Source organism: Chelonia mydas, chromosome 14 (assembly GCF_015237465.2).
Source record: "Chelonia mydas isolate rCheMyd1 chromosome 14, rCheMyd1.pri.v2, whole genome shotgun sequence".
Taxonomy (NCBI): domain Eukaryota; kingdom Metazoa; phylum Chordata; order Testudines; family Cheloniidae; genus Chelonia; species Chelonia mydas.
Genome location: NC_051254.2, coordinates 140234 through 157417, shown reverse-complemented (window position 1 = coordinate 157417; position 17184 = coordinate 140234). Strand labels below are relative to the sequence as shown.

At 48.8% G+C, this 17184-nt stretch overlaps 2 protein-coding genes across 7 annotated transcripts in view; one reads left to right on the top strand and one right to left on the bottom strand.

Annotated features, from left to right (window-relative positions):
• The window catches only part of CCDC57 (coiled-coil domain containing 57), a 130267-nt gene extending 122520 nt beyond the window's left edge, over window positions 1-7747 (bottom strand). For 3 of the 4 annotated variants that reach the window (XM_037914593.2, XM_043528985.1, XM_043528988.1), the window contains exon 1: window positions 3625-3741. In XM_037914593.2, coding sequence (XP_037770521.1) covers window positions 3625-3676 — 52 coding nt within the window. In that variant the 5' untranslated portion in view covers window positions 3677-3741. Of the gene's footprint in view, window positions 1-3624; window positions 3742-7335 lie in introns of those variants that run through there. The other variant, XM_043528986.1, reaches the window with a different exon arrangement.
• A 6191-nt stretch (window positions 7748-13938) lies between these two features.
• SLC16A3 (solute carrier family 16 member 3) overlaps window positions 13939-17184 on the top strand; it is a 38511-nt gene continuing 35265 nt past the window's right edge. The window contains exon 1 of one of the 3 annotated variants that reach the window (XM_043528991.1): window positions 13939-14138. The gene's annotated coding sequence lies outside the window, so the exon portion shown is untranslated. Of the gene's footprint in view, window positions 14139-14571; window positions 14704-15192; window positions 15591-17184 lie in introns of those variants that run through there. The other 2 variants (XM_037914576.2, XM_043528989.1) reach the window with 2 other exon arrangements.

The window sequence follows — 17184 nt, the reverse complement described above, 5'->3', positions numbered from 1 at the left end:
CTTTTTGATTATGATGTCAGAGTTGTTTCTGAGGCTGTGGATGGCATTGTGTTCCGCACGGCTGAAGTTATGGGGCAAGTGATGCTGCTTTTCCACAATTTCAGCCTGTGCACGTCGACGGAAGCACTCTATGTAGAAGTCCAGTCTGCTGTTTCGACCTTCAGGAGGAGCCCATATTTCTTTTCTTTTTAGATTGTGAGATGCGCTGGGCTCAGCTGCCAACAATATGCTGATGACACTCAAATGTCTATCTCATTTGTCACCAGTCCAATGACTCCCATTACTAAAAATATTACAATGCCTATAAAAGATCAGATGGCAGCTAGCTCAGACCAACCCAGACAAGACCAAGTGATATTGGCTGTAAGGGGGAAAAGCACTTTGAAGAACTAGCTAGAACTCTGCACACCTCTACCTTTCTGTCAAAGACAGACAGCCCCCTTTTGTCAGAATGGTTCAAAGCCTTGGGGTCCTGTTTGAATCATCACTAAAGCTTAGCTTACTAGGTAGCACTTGTGATTAAAAACATCTTTTTTCATCTCCAATGCACTAGGAAACTTTACCCCTACCTCCCGGATGAGAAGCTGGCCACAGTGATCAATGCATTTGTCACCTCCCAGACAAGATTACTGTACTTCAGTGTATCTAAAGCAGAATGTGAAAACAATATAAAGCTCTAGCTCGGGCGTGGGTAAACTTTTTGGCCTGAGGGCCACATCTGGGTGGGGAAATTGTGTTCAGGGCCATGAATGTAGGGCTGGGGCAGGGGGTTGGGGTGCAGAAGAGGTGCAGCAGGGGGCTCACGGCAGGGGTTTGAGGTGCAGGAGGGGTGTGGCAGGGGGCTCAGTGCAGGGTGTTAGGGTGCAGGAGGGGTGTGGGGTGCTGCAGGGGGTTCGGGTGCAGGAGGGGTGCATGGTGTTCAAGGGGGCTCAGGGCAGGGGGTTGGGATGCAGGAGGGGTGTGGGGTGCAGCAGGGGGCTCAGGGCAGGGGGTTGGGGTGCGGGGGGCGGGGGGGGTTCGGGGTATGGGCTCCGGCCTGGTGCCACTTACCTTGAGCAGCTCTGGGGTGGCAACGGCACGCAGCGGGACTAAGGCAGGCTCCCTGCCTGCCCTGGCCCCAGGCTGCACCGCTCCCGGAAGCAGCCGGCACCACATCCCTGTGGCCCCAGGGCGGGGGGAGGGCTCCGCGCGCTGCCCTCACCTGCGGGTACCTCCCCCAAAGCTCCCATTGGCCGCGGTTCCCCGTTCCTGGCCAATGGGAGCTGCGGGGGGCGGTGCCTGCAGGCAAGGGCAGCGCGCGGACCCCTCCTCCCCACCCCCCACCCCCCTGCCAGGGGCCACAGGGACGTGGTGCCAGCTGCTTTCAGGAGCAGCGCGGGACCTGTGGCACCACAGGGGTGGCAATCCCGCGGGCCAGATCCAAAGCCCTGAAGGGATGTAGTTTGTCTACCCCTGCTCTAGCTGATACAAAGAGTGGCTGCCTGAGTCCTCCATTGTTTAGGCTGTCATGAGCACATCAAGACTGTACTTCAGTCCTCCACTGGTTCCCCATTCAGTTCCACTACCAGTTTAAGGGCTTTGTCCCAATCTCAAAACAGGGAGTTAAATATCAGCTACTTGCATGTAAAGAATGCATTTCAATCTATGAACTGCTAAAACATATGTCTTTCTTTGGGTCAACATATACCACAAAGCCCAAAACAAAGAACATGAGAGCCAAGGATGAAGTATTCTCAGTTGAGAGGATTCAGCTATGGAACACCAGAAGAGATTATGTTAATCCAAAATCTGATCCTTTTTATGAACTACTACAAAAACTAGTAGATTACTTCAAGAAACTCTGATGCACGCTGAAGAAGACTGTCCAAGCAAACTTCTCTGAGATTCTTCCTGTCCCACAAGTAAAGGAAGTCAGAAGGCAGAAGATTCTGGAAGCGAATGGCAACCTAGGTAAGTACTAAAGTAAAGGTTTAGTGGAACATAGCCCCTTCCCTCAGTTGAAGTTGGATCAATGTAGTTTGACTGGCCTCCAACTCAGTAGAAGGGAGAGCAGTCTCCTTTAGGACAGGCTGGCTAGAGTCGTCAGGAGGGGATTAAACTAGTATCAAATGGGGAGGGTAAAATGAGGGAAGAAATGAGCACTTAACACTAAATTGAGATCATAGAATCATAGAATATTAGGGTTGGAAGAGACCTCAGTCCAATCCCCTGCTCAAAGCAGGACCAACACCAACTAAATCATCCCAGCCAGGACTTTGTCAAGCTGGGCCTTAAAAACCTCTAAGGATGGAGATTCCACCACTCCCTAGGTAACCCATTCCAGTGCTTCACCACCCTCCTAGTGAAAGGCTGTTTCCTAATATCCAACGTAGACCTCCCCCACAGCAACTTGAGACCATTGCTTCTTGTTCTGTCATCTGCCACCACAGAGAACAGCCTAGCTCCATCCTCTTTAGAACCCCCCTTCAGGTAATTGAAGGCTGCTATCAAATCCCCCCTCACTCTTCTCTTCTGTAGACTAAGAGATGTTGAGAACAAATTAATCAAGAAACCAAAGAACATGAAAAGAATAAATTCTTTAATAATCTATACACAATGGTAGGAGCCTGGTTAACATACAAGAGGAACTGGAATTGCTGATCTATGAGCATAAATTCAATCTAGTTGATATTACTGAAAAGTGATGGGATGATTCACATCATTGGAATGTTAAAATCAATGGTTATCAGGTATTTAGGAAGGATCAAGTGGACATAAGGAGAGGGAGAGTGGCACTCTACATCAAAAATGGCATTAGCTATTTCCAAGTCACGGATAATACAGAAAAAAATTATCTTAAATCCTTATGGATCAATGTCCTAACAGATAATGCACAAAATGGAGTACTAACTGTTCTGCTACAGACTACCAAACCATACTAGGGAACACAATGCCCTCTTTGAACCTATCTATAATGGGTAGGGGGGAAAACTATGCTAATGGAGGTCTTCAGTTCGAGTGACATATGATACAGGTTTCATGCTGCCAGTACTAAAACATCCTTGGAATTTCAAAATAGTATAGATGACCATTTTCTAACTCAAAAACTGTTGCAAACAACACGGTTGAATTCTCTGTTAGACCTTGTCCTAACAGATAAAGAGGAACTAATCACAGAACTAAAAGTTAATGATAGTAGGTACAAGGCTCTCCATAACTTACAATGTTTAATCAAAAATGGATTTTTTTTCTAAAATGCATATGCTTTAGAAATTAGTTTGGGTATGTTCTATGGGCTGTGCTATACTACACAGGAAATCAAACTAGATGATTACAACCGTCACAGGGTTCCCTACTGGGACAGCAGGACGCACACCAAAGACAGGGCACCCTGGTGGGATGACAGGGAGCAGCAGATGGGGGACGCGTGGGGTGCCGAGTGCCCCGGTTCGATTGGGAGGAGATGAGGAGGCGCGGGTGACCGAGCAACCCGGTGGGATATGGGGTGCGGAACGGGACGACGACGCGCGCGGGTGACTGGGCGCCCCGACTCGCTCGAGAGGACGCGCGGGTGACTGGGCGCCCCGGCTCGATGCGGTGCGGGACGCGCGGGTGACTGGGCGCCCCGGCTCGATAGAAACTCACGAGTTGCTCTCGAAGCGGCGGCAGGTCTCTCCTGAGCAGGCCCCGTCTCCATGGGAACCGTAGCTGCCGTTGGTGCTCCAGGAACAAGCCTCCCCAGAGAACGCGGGCCCCAACCCCAGCAGGACCGGCCGTGGGATCCGCTCCAGACCCCTTCCCTCGCGCCCTAATTGAGGCCCGCCCTTGGCCTCTGTCCGGGGTCTGGCATACTGCCAATGCTTTGAAACGCGCCTTGTGCGTTGTACCAGCGGCTGTGATGTAAATAGTGGCAGGAACCGCACCACTGTACTATCCACCCCTATCCCCAGAGATTATCAGCAGCCCCCAGTCCACATACCTCTGCAGCCTCTCTCTCCTACCCACTTTCGGTAACTATCTTCATCAACCTGAGCCCCCACTAAAGCATAAGCCAACACCTCCCCATTATCCCATGTCTCCATTGACCTGAGCTGTCCCCACTGAGGGAGCTGCACCCTATCACCACCCCACCAATGTACTATCCACCCTATGCAACCCTCTACCCCATAAGCCCCTCCACCAAATCCCTATCCATCCTCACCCCATCAACCCACATCCGGTCAAGCTCAGCCCATTCCAATACTTCTATCAAACAACCCCCACCAATGCCCCATTCACCTATCAACCTCACACCAGTGCATTATCCACCAATGTCCTCATTGACACCCATCCTCTCACATTCACCATCAACCCATGCTCCAATCAACTCCTCACATCCCCCATCAACCTCACCGACTCTCTAGCTACCCGTTCCCCTCACCAACCTGTGCCCCAACAATTCCACACCAAGGCTTTATCCATTCATATCCCTCATCAACCCCCAGAATCTATCAATCCTTTACCAACATCCCATCGATCTGTCCCTTATTCACCTACATCACCTAAGCCCCCATGAACATGCTCTGCCATAGGAATTTCATACAATTTCCTTCATTTTCTTGAACCATGTGGCCATCATACCTCCCATTTTTTCAGTACTGGCTGTTCCCCCCATTATTATCCAATTTAAGCCCTTTACCTCCTACCAGCCCTCTCTCCACACACAATTAGCCAGTATCAGCCCCTTTCCCAAAAATTGCCCCAACTCTACCTTCATTAGGAAGTATTAAACATCACCATCACACCCCTGCCCTTCTTCCCCGACAAACAGATGTCAGCCCTGTTCTCTTAGCTCCTCCCCTCTTATGCAGTATCATCCCCTTTACCTACATTTTCCACAAATTCTCCCTCCCCCTTGGCAGGTATCAGCCCCTCCACTCTATCACTGGTTCCCAAACTGTTTAGTAAGGCAATGCACCAACTGCATGTTGTCTTTTTTTGTGACCTAACCAGGGTTCAGATTTGTGGGTGGAGGCCAATAGGCCAGGATTCTTCTCCTCCTTCACCACTGAGAGGGCACAGACCACTCACAGCAGTACCCTTCATCCCAGCACCATAACCCTAATCCCAGCCTGGTGCAGAGGGGAAGACCAGTGGTGGCAGGTTAGGGGTTGGAGTATGAGCCTGCTTCACATTCACCCCACAGTGGCAGCTCCTGTCCTGCAGGGCTGGGCTCAGCTCCCCATTCTGGGAGTTGCGACGTGGCACAAGTGGTCACACTGCCACTCAGGTTTAGCCCAGTCACCCCTCTATCATGACAGTCATGACCCACTGTTTGGGAAACCACTCTATAGTACAGGTTTCAGACTAACAGCCTTGTTAGTCTGTATTCGCAAAAAGAAAAGGAGTACTTGTGGCACCTTAGAGACTAACCAATTTATTTGAGCATTTATTTGCATCCGATGAAGTGAGCTGTAGCTCACAAAAGCTTATGCTCAAATAAATTGGTTAGTCTCTAAGGTGCCACACGTACTCTATATTACATGAGCATACATGTCCCTCTCCTAATATTATTCCTTTTATACCCCCATCCCGCCATCTAGTATCAGCCCCTTCCTCAATTCTACCGCTTTCTCCCCCTTACACACATACACTAGCTCAGTGGTCTCAACCAGGGGTGCACATACCCCTGGGGGTACACAGAGGTCTTCCGGGGGTACTCAACTCATCTAGAGCTGGGTTTCTCAACCTGGAGGTTGCAACCCACAGGAAGGTCATGGGACAGGTTGGGAGGGGGTCACAAGTGCAGGGCCAGCGTTAGGGGTAGCAAGCAGGGCAATTGCTCGGGGCCTCGCACAGCTAAGTTACATGCTTCAGCTCCAAGCAGCGAGGGTTCTGGCTTCAGACAAAGCTCACAAGTGAAAAACAAGCTCAAGAACACGGGGGGCGGGGAAGGCTCTGGGCACCCAGCCACTCCACGCCAGAGGATGGCCCAAGCAACAGAAGGCTGTCATTCAAACAGCTTTGATTTGTAGTGTGGCTACAATAAGCAATATGGCCTTGTCTTTCGCTCCTCCCCCACCCCACCCGGACTACTTTGTCAGTGATCTCCCTTTTTTTTAAATAAATAAAGAATGTATAGATTCAAAACAATAGGGACTTTATTTTCTTTTTCCAGCTGTGGTCAAAGGTGGGAGGGGGATTGTCTTACAGGGAAGTAAATTCAACAGAGGGGGAAGTTTTGCATCAAGGAGAAATACACACAATTGTCACACTGTAGCCTGGCCAGTCATGAAACTGTTTTTCAAAGCCTCTCTGATGCACAGCACACCTAGCTGTGCTCTTCTAATCGCCCTGGTGTCTGGCTGCTCAAAATCGGCCACCAGGCAATTTGCCTCAACCTCCCACCCCGCCATAAACGTCTCCTCCTTACTCTCACAGATATTATGGAGCATACAGCAAGCAGCAATAACAATGGAAATATTGGTTGAGCTGAAGTCTAACCTAGTCAGCAAACAGCACCAGCAAGATTTTAAATGTCCAAAGGCACATTCTACCACCATTCTGCACTTGCTCAGCCTATAGTTGAACTGCCCCTTACTACTGTCCAGGTTGCCTGTGTACGGCTTCATGAGCCATAGAAGCAAGGGGTAGGCTGGGTCCCCAAGGATAACTACTGGCATTTCAACATCCCTAATGGTAATTTTCTGGTCTGGGAAGTAAGTCCCTTCTTGCAGCTGCTCAAACAACCCGAAGTTCCTAAAGATGTGAGCGTCATGCGCCTTTCCCGGCCATCCCACGTTGATGTCGGTGAAACATCCCTTGTGATCCACCAGTGCTTGCAGCACCATTGAGAAGTACCCCTTGTGATTTATGTACTGGTTGGCAAGGTGTCCGGTGCCAAGATAGGGATATGCATTCCATCTATCACCCCTCAACAGTTAGGGAACCCCAGTGCAGCAAAGCCATCCACTATGACCTGCACATTTCCCAGAGTCACTACCATCCATGCCCTGATAAGGTGTGAATTGCCCCTCTGCTTCTGGAGAGTTTTTGTCTGGCTTGCTTTAAGCCATGAGGATACATTTTCAGGCTCATAACTATATACATGAAATTATAACCTATAGCATAACATCACTATAACAAGAATGCTCAGTACATCATGAGCCTTCTGAAGACACTCGACAAACTTTGCATTAGATACCACACAATCATTTTATAAAGATGAACATGGGGGTTTGGGTGGTCCCCCGAGGTACAGAGCATCACACCAGCCCTTTCTTATTTTAATCATCCTGCTTCTGTTTATAAACAAAATACTAATTCCCTGCTCCAGGGCACAAGCTAGGAGCAGCAATTCTCCTCTGCAGAACTCACATTCCACACTCAGAGTGTGCTGCAGTTAAGCACTCCACCTGGGGCTAGCACACTTGCCACCAGCAGACATCCTGTAGGAAACGGGATGGGGATGGGCACCCCCCCATAGCACCCCTGAATACCAACTCTCTTCCTACAACATTTTTCTGTTACAAACTTCCAGGCTTTATAATCACCTAACCTCTCCTCAGCTGGGCTTCATCAATTAAGCCTGGCTCCCTGGCTTTCTCTGACAGGTGCTGCCAAGTGTGTTAATTGGCCTCTTATATCTACTTTAACCCCTTGAGGGCCTGTGTATGATACACACCTCATCACAGGCCCCCAGTGCATGTGTGAGAGCATTACTGAATAGTTGCAGCAAAGTTCACTGAGTGAAATCATTTAATAGTGTAAAATTTTATTGTTATAATTCTAAAAATGCACAACAAAGTAAATATATCTATAGTGCATGTGTATTCCATTCAAGTGGAAAAAAGGCATATTTCCCTCACAAGTTAAAAGGAAAATATTGTTTAAAGCTCAAATACTTAAGAGTCCATGAGGAACTCTAGGAAGTTGAGAAGCACCATCTGAAAGTCACCTATAAACTGCAGGATATGGGTGATGGATGCAGGAGAAATTTGCAGTTGGAAGCATCTCCCACCCACGACACCTGAAGCCTTGTTTATATGGAAATCTCCCCCCCCCCCCCCCCCCCCCCAACGTTAACGTTTGTTTCTTTGGATTAAAAAGCCTTGTGTCCACACAATACAAATCCCTCCCTCCCCCGCCGTTTTCTGGCATTTTTTTTGCAAATTAGATAATACACTTTGAAATTTAACTAAGGCCATTTGGGAATGAGTTAGTGCAGGGAAAGTTTATCCACAAGTAGCTGCTTGATGTCATCTTTCTCCTCTGCCACTACCCAGATTGGTGCTGCTGACTTGCAAAGCCAAAGCCACTCAGCTGTGCAGCTACAAATACAAGTGCAGTAGTTTCTATATGTTAATGATGTCAGGATCACAACAGTGTTCCCTCCATGTGGCTGACATCAGTTTTAAAATTGTGCTGAACCACAAAAGATGAATGAATCATGGGATTTCAAGAAAGGAATAATGGTATTTTGCTTGTTTAACTCTAAATCCTAGAATTCATAGAATCATAGAATATCAGGGTTGGAAGGGACCTCAGGAAGTCATCTAGTCCAACCCCCTGCTCAAAGCAAGACCAATCACCAACTAAATCATCCCAACCAGGGCTTTGTCAAGCCCGACCTTAAAAACCTCTAAGGAAGGAGATTCCACCACCTCCCTAAGTAGCCTATTCCAGTGCTTCACCACCCTCCTAGTGAAAATATTTTTCCTAATATCCAATATAAACCTCCCTCACTGCAACTTGAGACCATTACTCCTTGTTCTCTCATCTGCTACCACTGAGAACAGTCTAGATCTATCATCTTTGGAACCCCCTTTCAGGTAGTTGAAAGCAGCTATCAAATCCCCACTCATTCTTCTCTTCTGCAAACTAAACAATCCCAGTTCCCGCAGCCTCTCCTCATATGTCCTGTGTTCTAGTCCCCTAATCATTTTTGTTGCCCTCCGCTGGACTCTTTCCAATTTTTCCACATCCTTCTTGTAGTGTGGAGCCCAAAACTGGACACAGTACTCCAGATGAGGCCTCACCAGTGCTGAATAGAGGGGAATGATCACGTCCCTCGATCTGCTGGCAATGCTCCTACTTATACATCCCAAAATGCCATTGGCCTTCTTGGCAACAAGGGCACACTGTTGACTCATATCCAGCTTCTCGTCCACTGTAATCTCTATGTCCTTTTCTGCAGAACTCCTGCCTAGCCACTCAGTCCCTTGTCTATAGCAGTGCATGGGATTCTTCCATCCTAAGTGCAGGACTCTGCACTTGTCCTTGTTGAACCTCATCAGATTTCTTTTGGCCCAATCCTCTAATTTGTCTAGGGCCCTCTGTATCCTATCCCTACCCTCTAGCGTATCTACCACTCCTCCCAGTTAGTGTCATCTGCAACCTTGCTGAGGGTGCAATCCACGCCATCCACCAGATCATTAATAAAGATATTGAACAAAACCGGCCCCAGGACTGACCCTTGGGGCACTCCACTTGATACTGGCCGCCAACTAGACATGGAGCCATTGATCACTATCCATTGAGCCCGATGATCTAGCCAGCTTTCTATCCACCTTATAGTCCATTCATCCAGCCCATAGTTCTTTAACTTGCTGGCAAGAATACTGTGGGAGACCATATCAAAAGCTTTGCTAAAGTCAAGGAATAACATGTCCACTGCGTTCCCCTCATCCACAGAGCCAGTTATCTCATCGTAGAAGGCAATTAGGTTAGTCAGGCATGACTTGCCCTCGGTGAATCCATGCTGACTGTTCCTGATCACTTTCCTCTCCTCAAAGTGCTTCAAAATGGATTCCTTGAGGACCTTCTCCATGATTTTTCCAGGGACTGAGGTGAGGCTGACTGGCCTGTAGTTCCCTGGATCCTCCTCTTCTCTTTTTTAAAGATGGGCACTACATTAGCCTTTTTCCAGTCATCTGGGACCTCGCCCGATCGCCTTGAGTTTTCAAAGATAATGGCCAATGGCTCTGCAATCACGTCAGCCAACTCCTTTAGCACCCTCAGATGCAGTGCATCTGGCCCCATGGACATGTGCTTGTCCAGCTTTTCTAAATAGTCCTGAACCACTTCTTTCTCCACAGAGGGCTGGTCACCTCCTCCCCATACTGTGCTGCCCAGTGCAGTAGTCTGGGAGCTGACCTTGTTTGTGAAGACAGAGGTAAAAAAAGCACTGAGTACATCAGCTTTTTCCACATCCTCTGTCACTAGGTTGCCTCCCCCATTCAGTAAGGGGCCCATGCTTTCCCTGACCTTCTTCTTGTTGCTAACATGCCTGTAGAAACCCTTCTTGTTCGTCTTAACATCCCTTGCTAGCTGCAACTCCAATTGTGATTTGGCCTTTCACTCCCGCATGCCTGAGCAATATTTTTGTATTCCTCCCTGGTCATTCGTCCAAGCTTCCATTTCTCGTAGGCTTCTTTTTTGTGTTTAAGATCAGCAAGGATTTCACTGCCAAGCTGGTCACCTGCCATATTTACTATTCTTTCTACACATCAGGATGGTTTGTTCCTGCAATCTCAATAAGGATTCTTTAAAATACAGCCAGCTCTCCTGGACTCCTTTCCCTCTCATGTTATTCTCCCAGGAGATCCTGCCCACCAGTTCCCTGAGGGAGTCAATGTCTCCTTTTCTGAAGTCCAGGGTCTGTATTCCAATTGCTTCCGGTAGGTATCCAATAGCTTCCAGTAGGTATCCCACAATGTGACACAAAATAATTCCTAGAATGTATAGGAAGGGCCAACAGTGGGACAATGCACCATAGGACACCTGCCAAGAATGCTGTATGCTTATTTTGAAGAAAAAAATATCAGCACTTTGTAGACTTACTGATTCAGAGGGAGTAGATTAAAGCCAGCCATGTGGATGTACTTATTTTGGATTTGTTATTCCACAAAGTTTATAAACAAGAACATATTCTGCCAAAAACACCCCATGCAGATAAGTCCTAAGATACACAAAAGGACAGGTCTACTTCTGCCAGGCTTAGAAGATCCTCAGTAAGCAAAGATTTCTGCCATATGGGACTTCCAGATTCTGCAGGACTGAAGGTCTGTCCCAATTGCAGCCACCTCCTCCTATAAGCCTTTTCCTCTTTCTGACCGCCCAAGACTTTTCTCTGAAAATCCAGGTAAGCAGATCATTCTCATGCTTGTAGTTATCCTTGCTGTCCTGAACTGAAAATAATCACCCTTTCCCTACCTCCCATTCTGTCTTTTTTAAGGGAAGCAACATAGGATCAAGCACAGGAAAGAGGCTTCTGTAAATTCAGTGCTCCAGTGTTCCGCTGGCTACACTGGCTCCCTATTGAATAATGAATCAAATTCAAAGATTCTAAAGTAAGTCTGTGATGGGTTCCCCCCGGGGTGTCACCTCGAACGGGGGTGCCACTCAGCCCCCTGACCCACCAGCCTGGGCTCCCTCTCACACTGAACTGCTGTGACAAGCTGCAAAGCCCTCCAGCTGCACTTTCACCGGCAGTCATACAGGTAGGGACACACCCAGCTGCAATTACATGCGGGCTCTCTGAACAGCCCCTGCATAGGAAGGCTACAGCCAAGGCAACTCCCAGCTGCCCAGGCACACAATCCCTCTGGAGTATAACCCCCAAATTATACTGTCTTGCGCTGCACTGGGAACTGTATAGCGTAAGCTCATAAAGTTCACTCCCTCCCTCAGTGTGGAGAGAAATATACAACAGCTTTCTCCCCCTGAATTATGATTCCCATACACTTCACTCCAACACACTGAATCATAGAATCATAGAATATCAGGGTTGGAAGGGACCTCAGGAGGTCATCTAGTCCACCCCCCTGCTCAAAGCAGGACCAATCCCCAACTAAATCATCCCATCACTAAATCATCACTGGTTTAGATAAAGCAAAAACAAGTTTATTAATGACAAAAGATAGAGCGGGGGGTCGAACACCCATGAGAAAAAGGGGAAGTCGGCACCTATGCATCACTACCTGTTGAGCCCAACAATCTAGCCAGCTTTCTATCCACCTTATAGTCTATTCATCCAATCCGTACTTTTTTAACTTGCTGGCAAGAATACTGTGGGAGACTGTATCAAAAGCTTTGCTAAAGTCAAGATGTATCACATCCACTGCTTTCCCCACATCCACAGAGCCAGTTATCTCATCGTAGAAGGCAATCAGGTTGGTCAGGCATGACTTGCCCTTGGGGAATCCATGTTGACTGTTCCTGATCACCTGACTCTCCTCCAAGTGCTTCAAAATGGTTTCCTTGAGGACCTTCTCCATGATTTTTCCAGGGACTGAGGTGAGGCTGACCGGTCTATAGTTCCCTGAGTTCTCATTCTTCCCTTTTTTAAAGATGGGCATTATATTTGCCTTTTTCCAGTTGTCCAGGACCGCCCTGATTGCCATGAGTTTTCAAAGATAATGGCGAATGGCTCTGCAATAACATCAGCCAATTCTCTCAGCACTATCAGATGCATTAGATCTGGATCCATGGACTTGTGCATGTCCAACTTTTCTAAATAGTCCTTAATCTGTTTTTTCACCACTGAAGGCTGCTCACCTCCTCCCCATACTGTGTTGCCCAGGACAGCAGTGTGGGAGCTGACCTTGTCTGTGAAGACTGAGGCAAAAAAAGCATTGAGTACTTCAGTTTTTTCCACATCATCTGTCACTAGGTTGCCTCCCCCATTCATTAAGGGTCTCACCCTTTCCCTGACCTTTTTCTTGTTGCTAACATACCTGTAGAAACACTTCTTGTTACCCTTCACATCCCTTGCTAGTTGCAACTCCAGTTGTTTTCGCCTTCCTGATTACACCCCTTCATGCTTGAGCAATATTTTTATACTCCTTCCTAGTCATCTGTCCAAGGTTCCACTTCTTATAAGTCCTCCAGTCACAAAGTCCTTCAGTTAGCAGCAATTTGAAACTGCCCCCTGGAGAGGGGCACATATACAGTTTCAGACTGGATTATGCAGGGAACAGCAGACAAATAAAGGATTTTTAGTTTCAAACAGGGTCAGGGCCTTTTTTTGCCTGAGGAGGCTGTGAAGGCTCGGACTATAACAGGGTTTAAAAGAGAACTAGATAAATTCATGGAGGTTAAGTCCATGAATGGCTATTAGCCAGGATGGGTAAGGAATGGTGTCCCTAGCTTCTGTTTGTCAGAGGGTGGAGATGGATAGCAGGAGAGAGATCACTAGATCATTACCTGTTAGGTTCACTCCCTCTGGGGCACCTGGCATTAGCCACTGTCAGCAGACAGGGTACTGGGCTGGATGGACCTTTGGTCTGACCCAATATAGCCATTCTTGTTCTTATGTTTGTGATCCAGCAAAAGGACAGGACTTGTGGTCTATGCAGGGCCCAAGTCCTTAGGGAAGGGTTAGAAGGACTAGGCCTGCTGGGCTTGTTCTCAGCTGAAGCTGTGATTAACCTGAAACTACAAAGAACCCCTTGGGTAGAGTTTTGAAGGACTGTTCCTTCCAGAGCCCATGTTAGGCTTGGGGTGATCTCTGGTAAGCATATTATCATGCATGTAGGGTTTTTTATTTTTTAATATGTTTTCTCTGTAGTTATTTTACCTTAAGAATAAAATAGGCTTGCATAGGAAAGGATCTGTCAACAGATATTCCAGGGAGAAAGGTGAATTCTGAGCAGCTCCAGAGAAGACTGCAGCTTGGGTGGGGAGAGGGGACAGAGATAAAAGATACAGTGTTACCAACCCCATTATATTTCACCTTGCTGTGTCCTAAAAATAATTAATTAAAAAAATGCTTTAATTGGTCAGATTAGAGCTAGAATCTTGAATTTTGATACAGCTAACCATGCAACTGCTCATGAGTTCTGACTTTTGCTCAACATATTGATCTCCCAGCCCTTAAAATACTTGTTTTATTTCTGATATCCAGCACACCTGCCCCCCCTGCATTAACCTTGGTAACAGGGCTCCTGAAATGCAGAGCTCACCACTCAGAATTAACAGCTAACCCAGGGAGAATTAACTGGATCAGAATCACCTGTTTTGAGTGTATAATGATCCCCACACTGACTAATGCAGCCAGTTTGGGTGTGACAGAGCCTGGATAGTTTTGATATAATGAGACACTAAAATAATAACTCTAGGTATCTAAGGTCATTTTAATGTGAGGATCTACTGCCTAGCTTCCTAATCCTCATGTTAGGGTAAGTGATATGCTCAGACCCACAGCAAATAGGTAAGTGTCAGAGGCAGTCTGAGAACTCAGGAGTCCCAGCTACCCAAAGCGGTGTGTCCCTGGAGCTTGGAAATTGTGTTAGGATGAGGTGGGAGCCAGTGCCCAGAAACCTGGAGAGTTTAGGACTTTGACTTCTACAGGGGTGTTCAGGGTATTAGGTCCTAAGGCTCTGGACCTGCTTGTACCCAGACCTTCGCTTTCTGGCCTTGAGCCGGATGGTTCTGGTTAGGTAGCCCTGGTGGCTCCGAATCTGTAGCCGTGGATGCTATGATGATGGTTACGGCCAATCTGGCTGTGGCCTGGGTCGGCCCAGGTCGGGGGCTGGTTTGGCTCTGAATTCACCACGTGGTGGGAGGCGCTAGGACCCGTCAGGTGTCCGGACCCGGCTGCTCTGACGTTGGTCGGAATTTAGCGGCTGCCGCCCGCTGCTGCTGCTGAGTAAGAGGCGTTAAATCGGCCCGGAAGCCGAGACGAAGCCAGCGGGTCGGGTCGGTCTCGGAACCGGGACTGAGACCAGCGCAGGCTCGTCCCAGGTAGGTGAATCCCAGGGAGCCGGGGCGCAGCCGCTCGGGATGCTGAGACGCTGACTGGCCGCTCCGGCGCGCAGGCGGCGGCGGCTTCCCTGAGCCCCCGCGCGGGTGGGAGCCTCCCCAGGAGGGATCCCGGCGCTGCAGCCGGCGCGGCGGGACGCAGATGAAATCAGCCGCTCCAGAACCGGGGAGAGATGCGGGCCAGAGCCCAGTGTGTCGGGGTCTCCGGATTAGCCTGGGCGAGGTCAGGAGGCCGGTAGGGTCCGGGCCGGGAGCGCCCCGCGCATCCCCTTTCCCTCGGCGCTCCTGGACAGCTGCGCCCGGGAAGGGGCGCGGGGGCTCTGGAGCCGAGCCTGTTAATTGGCAGGACTCGACCAGTCTGTTCGAAAAAGCCTCCCTCCCCCGAGCTGAACCGGGGGCGGCTGGCATCTTTGTGCAGCAGGAGGGGCCGGGGGACGATCGCCAGCTGGAGGCGCCTCCCCTCGCCAGTCCTTTGTCCAGGTTCTCTGCTTCGGGCGCCTGTCTAGCCGCTCCGCGGGGGCAGCCTGGCCCCCTGGGGAGCTCAGAGACACCGCGGGGGGCGGCCCTGCGTGTCCGCGTGCCGTGAGCGATGGGAACGGAATGTCTCCGCTGGCGTGGCGCAGGCACGAAATGTTCCGGTGCCCAACCTGCACGTCAGGTGTCCGATGGCCCCGCGCTGTGCGGCTCCCCCTTCTGGAGCTGGGATCCCCTCCCCCTCCTCCCGACCCTGGCTCCAGCGGCTGGCGCACTCTGCGCCCGTCTGGTTCGGCCGGCGCTTGGGAAGGAGCACGCATCGGTCTGCGTTGGATACAATTAATGTGCAAAATTAGCCTCGGAAGTGGTTTTGTTCCGTTTTTGGGTTGGACAAGGTAAGAAAGAGGCTTTTCTATCTAGTCTCTTGTCTTAGCTCTTTACATTATTCTTCAGAGTAGAACGATCCGGAGCATTTCTCCGTGGTTGTAACGGAAGCACCGCACCATGAAGCTGGTAAGACTGTTCTGTCTTGGGAACGTTTATTCCCAGTGCTCTCATCTGAGGCGAGGACTATGTCCGAATCAGCCGATGTCCCTCACCAGCGAGTACTGAAGAGGTGTATATATAATGTGATACTTAAATGCCTTTGGCCACCGATTCCTTCCTGTTTTCTGTGTTTCATGTGATGCCTCTGATCGTTTTGTACCTAGATCAGGGAGCTGAGGATTTTTCCATCCAGCCATCTTCCCTGGCATTGGCCGCTGTGGGAAGGCAGGCTACTGGGCTAGATGGACCATTGGTCTGACCCAGTGTGGCCGTTCTTACGTTCTTATCTTTTATTTTAGCATGATTTAAATTCTGAAGTCGTCTTCAGATCAATGAAAAATCTGCAAAATAAGTTTAATAGAAGACTAATCAGAGTAAAGCCCAATATGTAGGGCCCTACCAAATTCAAGGTCCATTTTGGTCAATTTCATGGTCATAGGATTTAAAAAATTGTAAATGTCATGATTTCAGATATTTATATGTGAAATGTCAGGGTGTTGTAATTGTAGGGGTCCTGACCCAAAAAGGAGTTGTGGGGGGGGTGGTGGCGGCAAGGTTATTGTAGGAGGTTGCAGTACTGCTACCCTTACTTCTGCACTGCTGCTGGCAGCAGCTGCCTTCAGAGCTGGGCAGCTGGAGTGCAGTGGCTGCTGTCTGGGAGCCCAGCTCTGAAGGCAGAGCCACTGCCAGCAGCAGTGCAGAAGTAAAGATGGCATGGTATGGTATTGCCACCCTTGCTTCTGCACTGCTGCCTGCAGAGCTGGGCACTTGGCCAACAACTGCTGCTCTCCAGATGCCCAACACTGAAGGCAGTGCAGAAGTAAGGATGGCAATAACACGCCCCCCCCCCTAAAATAACCTTGCACCCCCACCCTCCTGCAACTCCCTTTTGGGTCAGGACCCCCCAATGTCTCCCCTATGGAATCTGCATAGTATAGGGTAAAAGCACTCAAAAGACCAGATTTCAGGGGGGACACACCAGATTTCAGTCAGTGATATGTTTTTCATGGCCGTGAATTTGGTAGAGCCTTACCAATATGCTCCTTTATAAAGCAGAGAAATTATCTCAGCACAGCATGTGAACACCATTGGCTACTTGGGCCAACATTTTCTAAAGTGGCTATTGATATTGGTGTTTAATTTTTTGGTGACCAGCATGAGACAACTTCAACCTCTTCTGGTTGTCAAGAGCTAGGATGTATCGGTAGGTAGGTACGTACACACACACTCTCCTCCCCTCCTCATTTTCCCTCGTTCCCCCCTCCCCCCCCATGAATGCCCTCCTTTTTGTACAGATTCAGGGCATTTGCTTTGATTTGAAACTTCTGTACTACACTGACTTTGCAAACAAATGGTTTGGCTGTTGCTCACACACTGAGTTATTATTTTGCCTTATTCTTTATTTTATTCGGCTTTTTAAAAAAGCAAAAGACAGAAATTTTA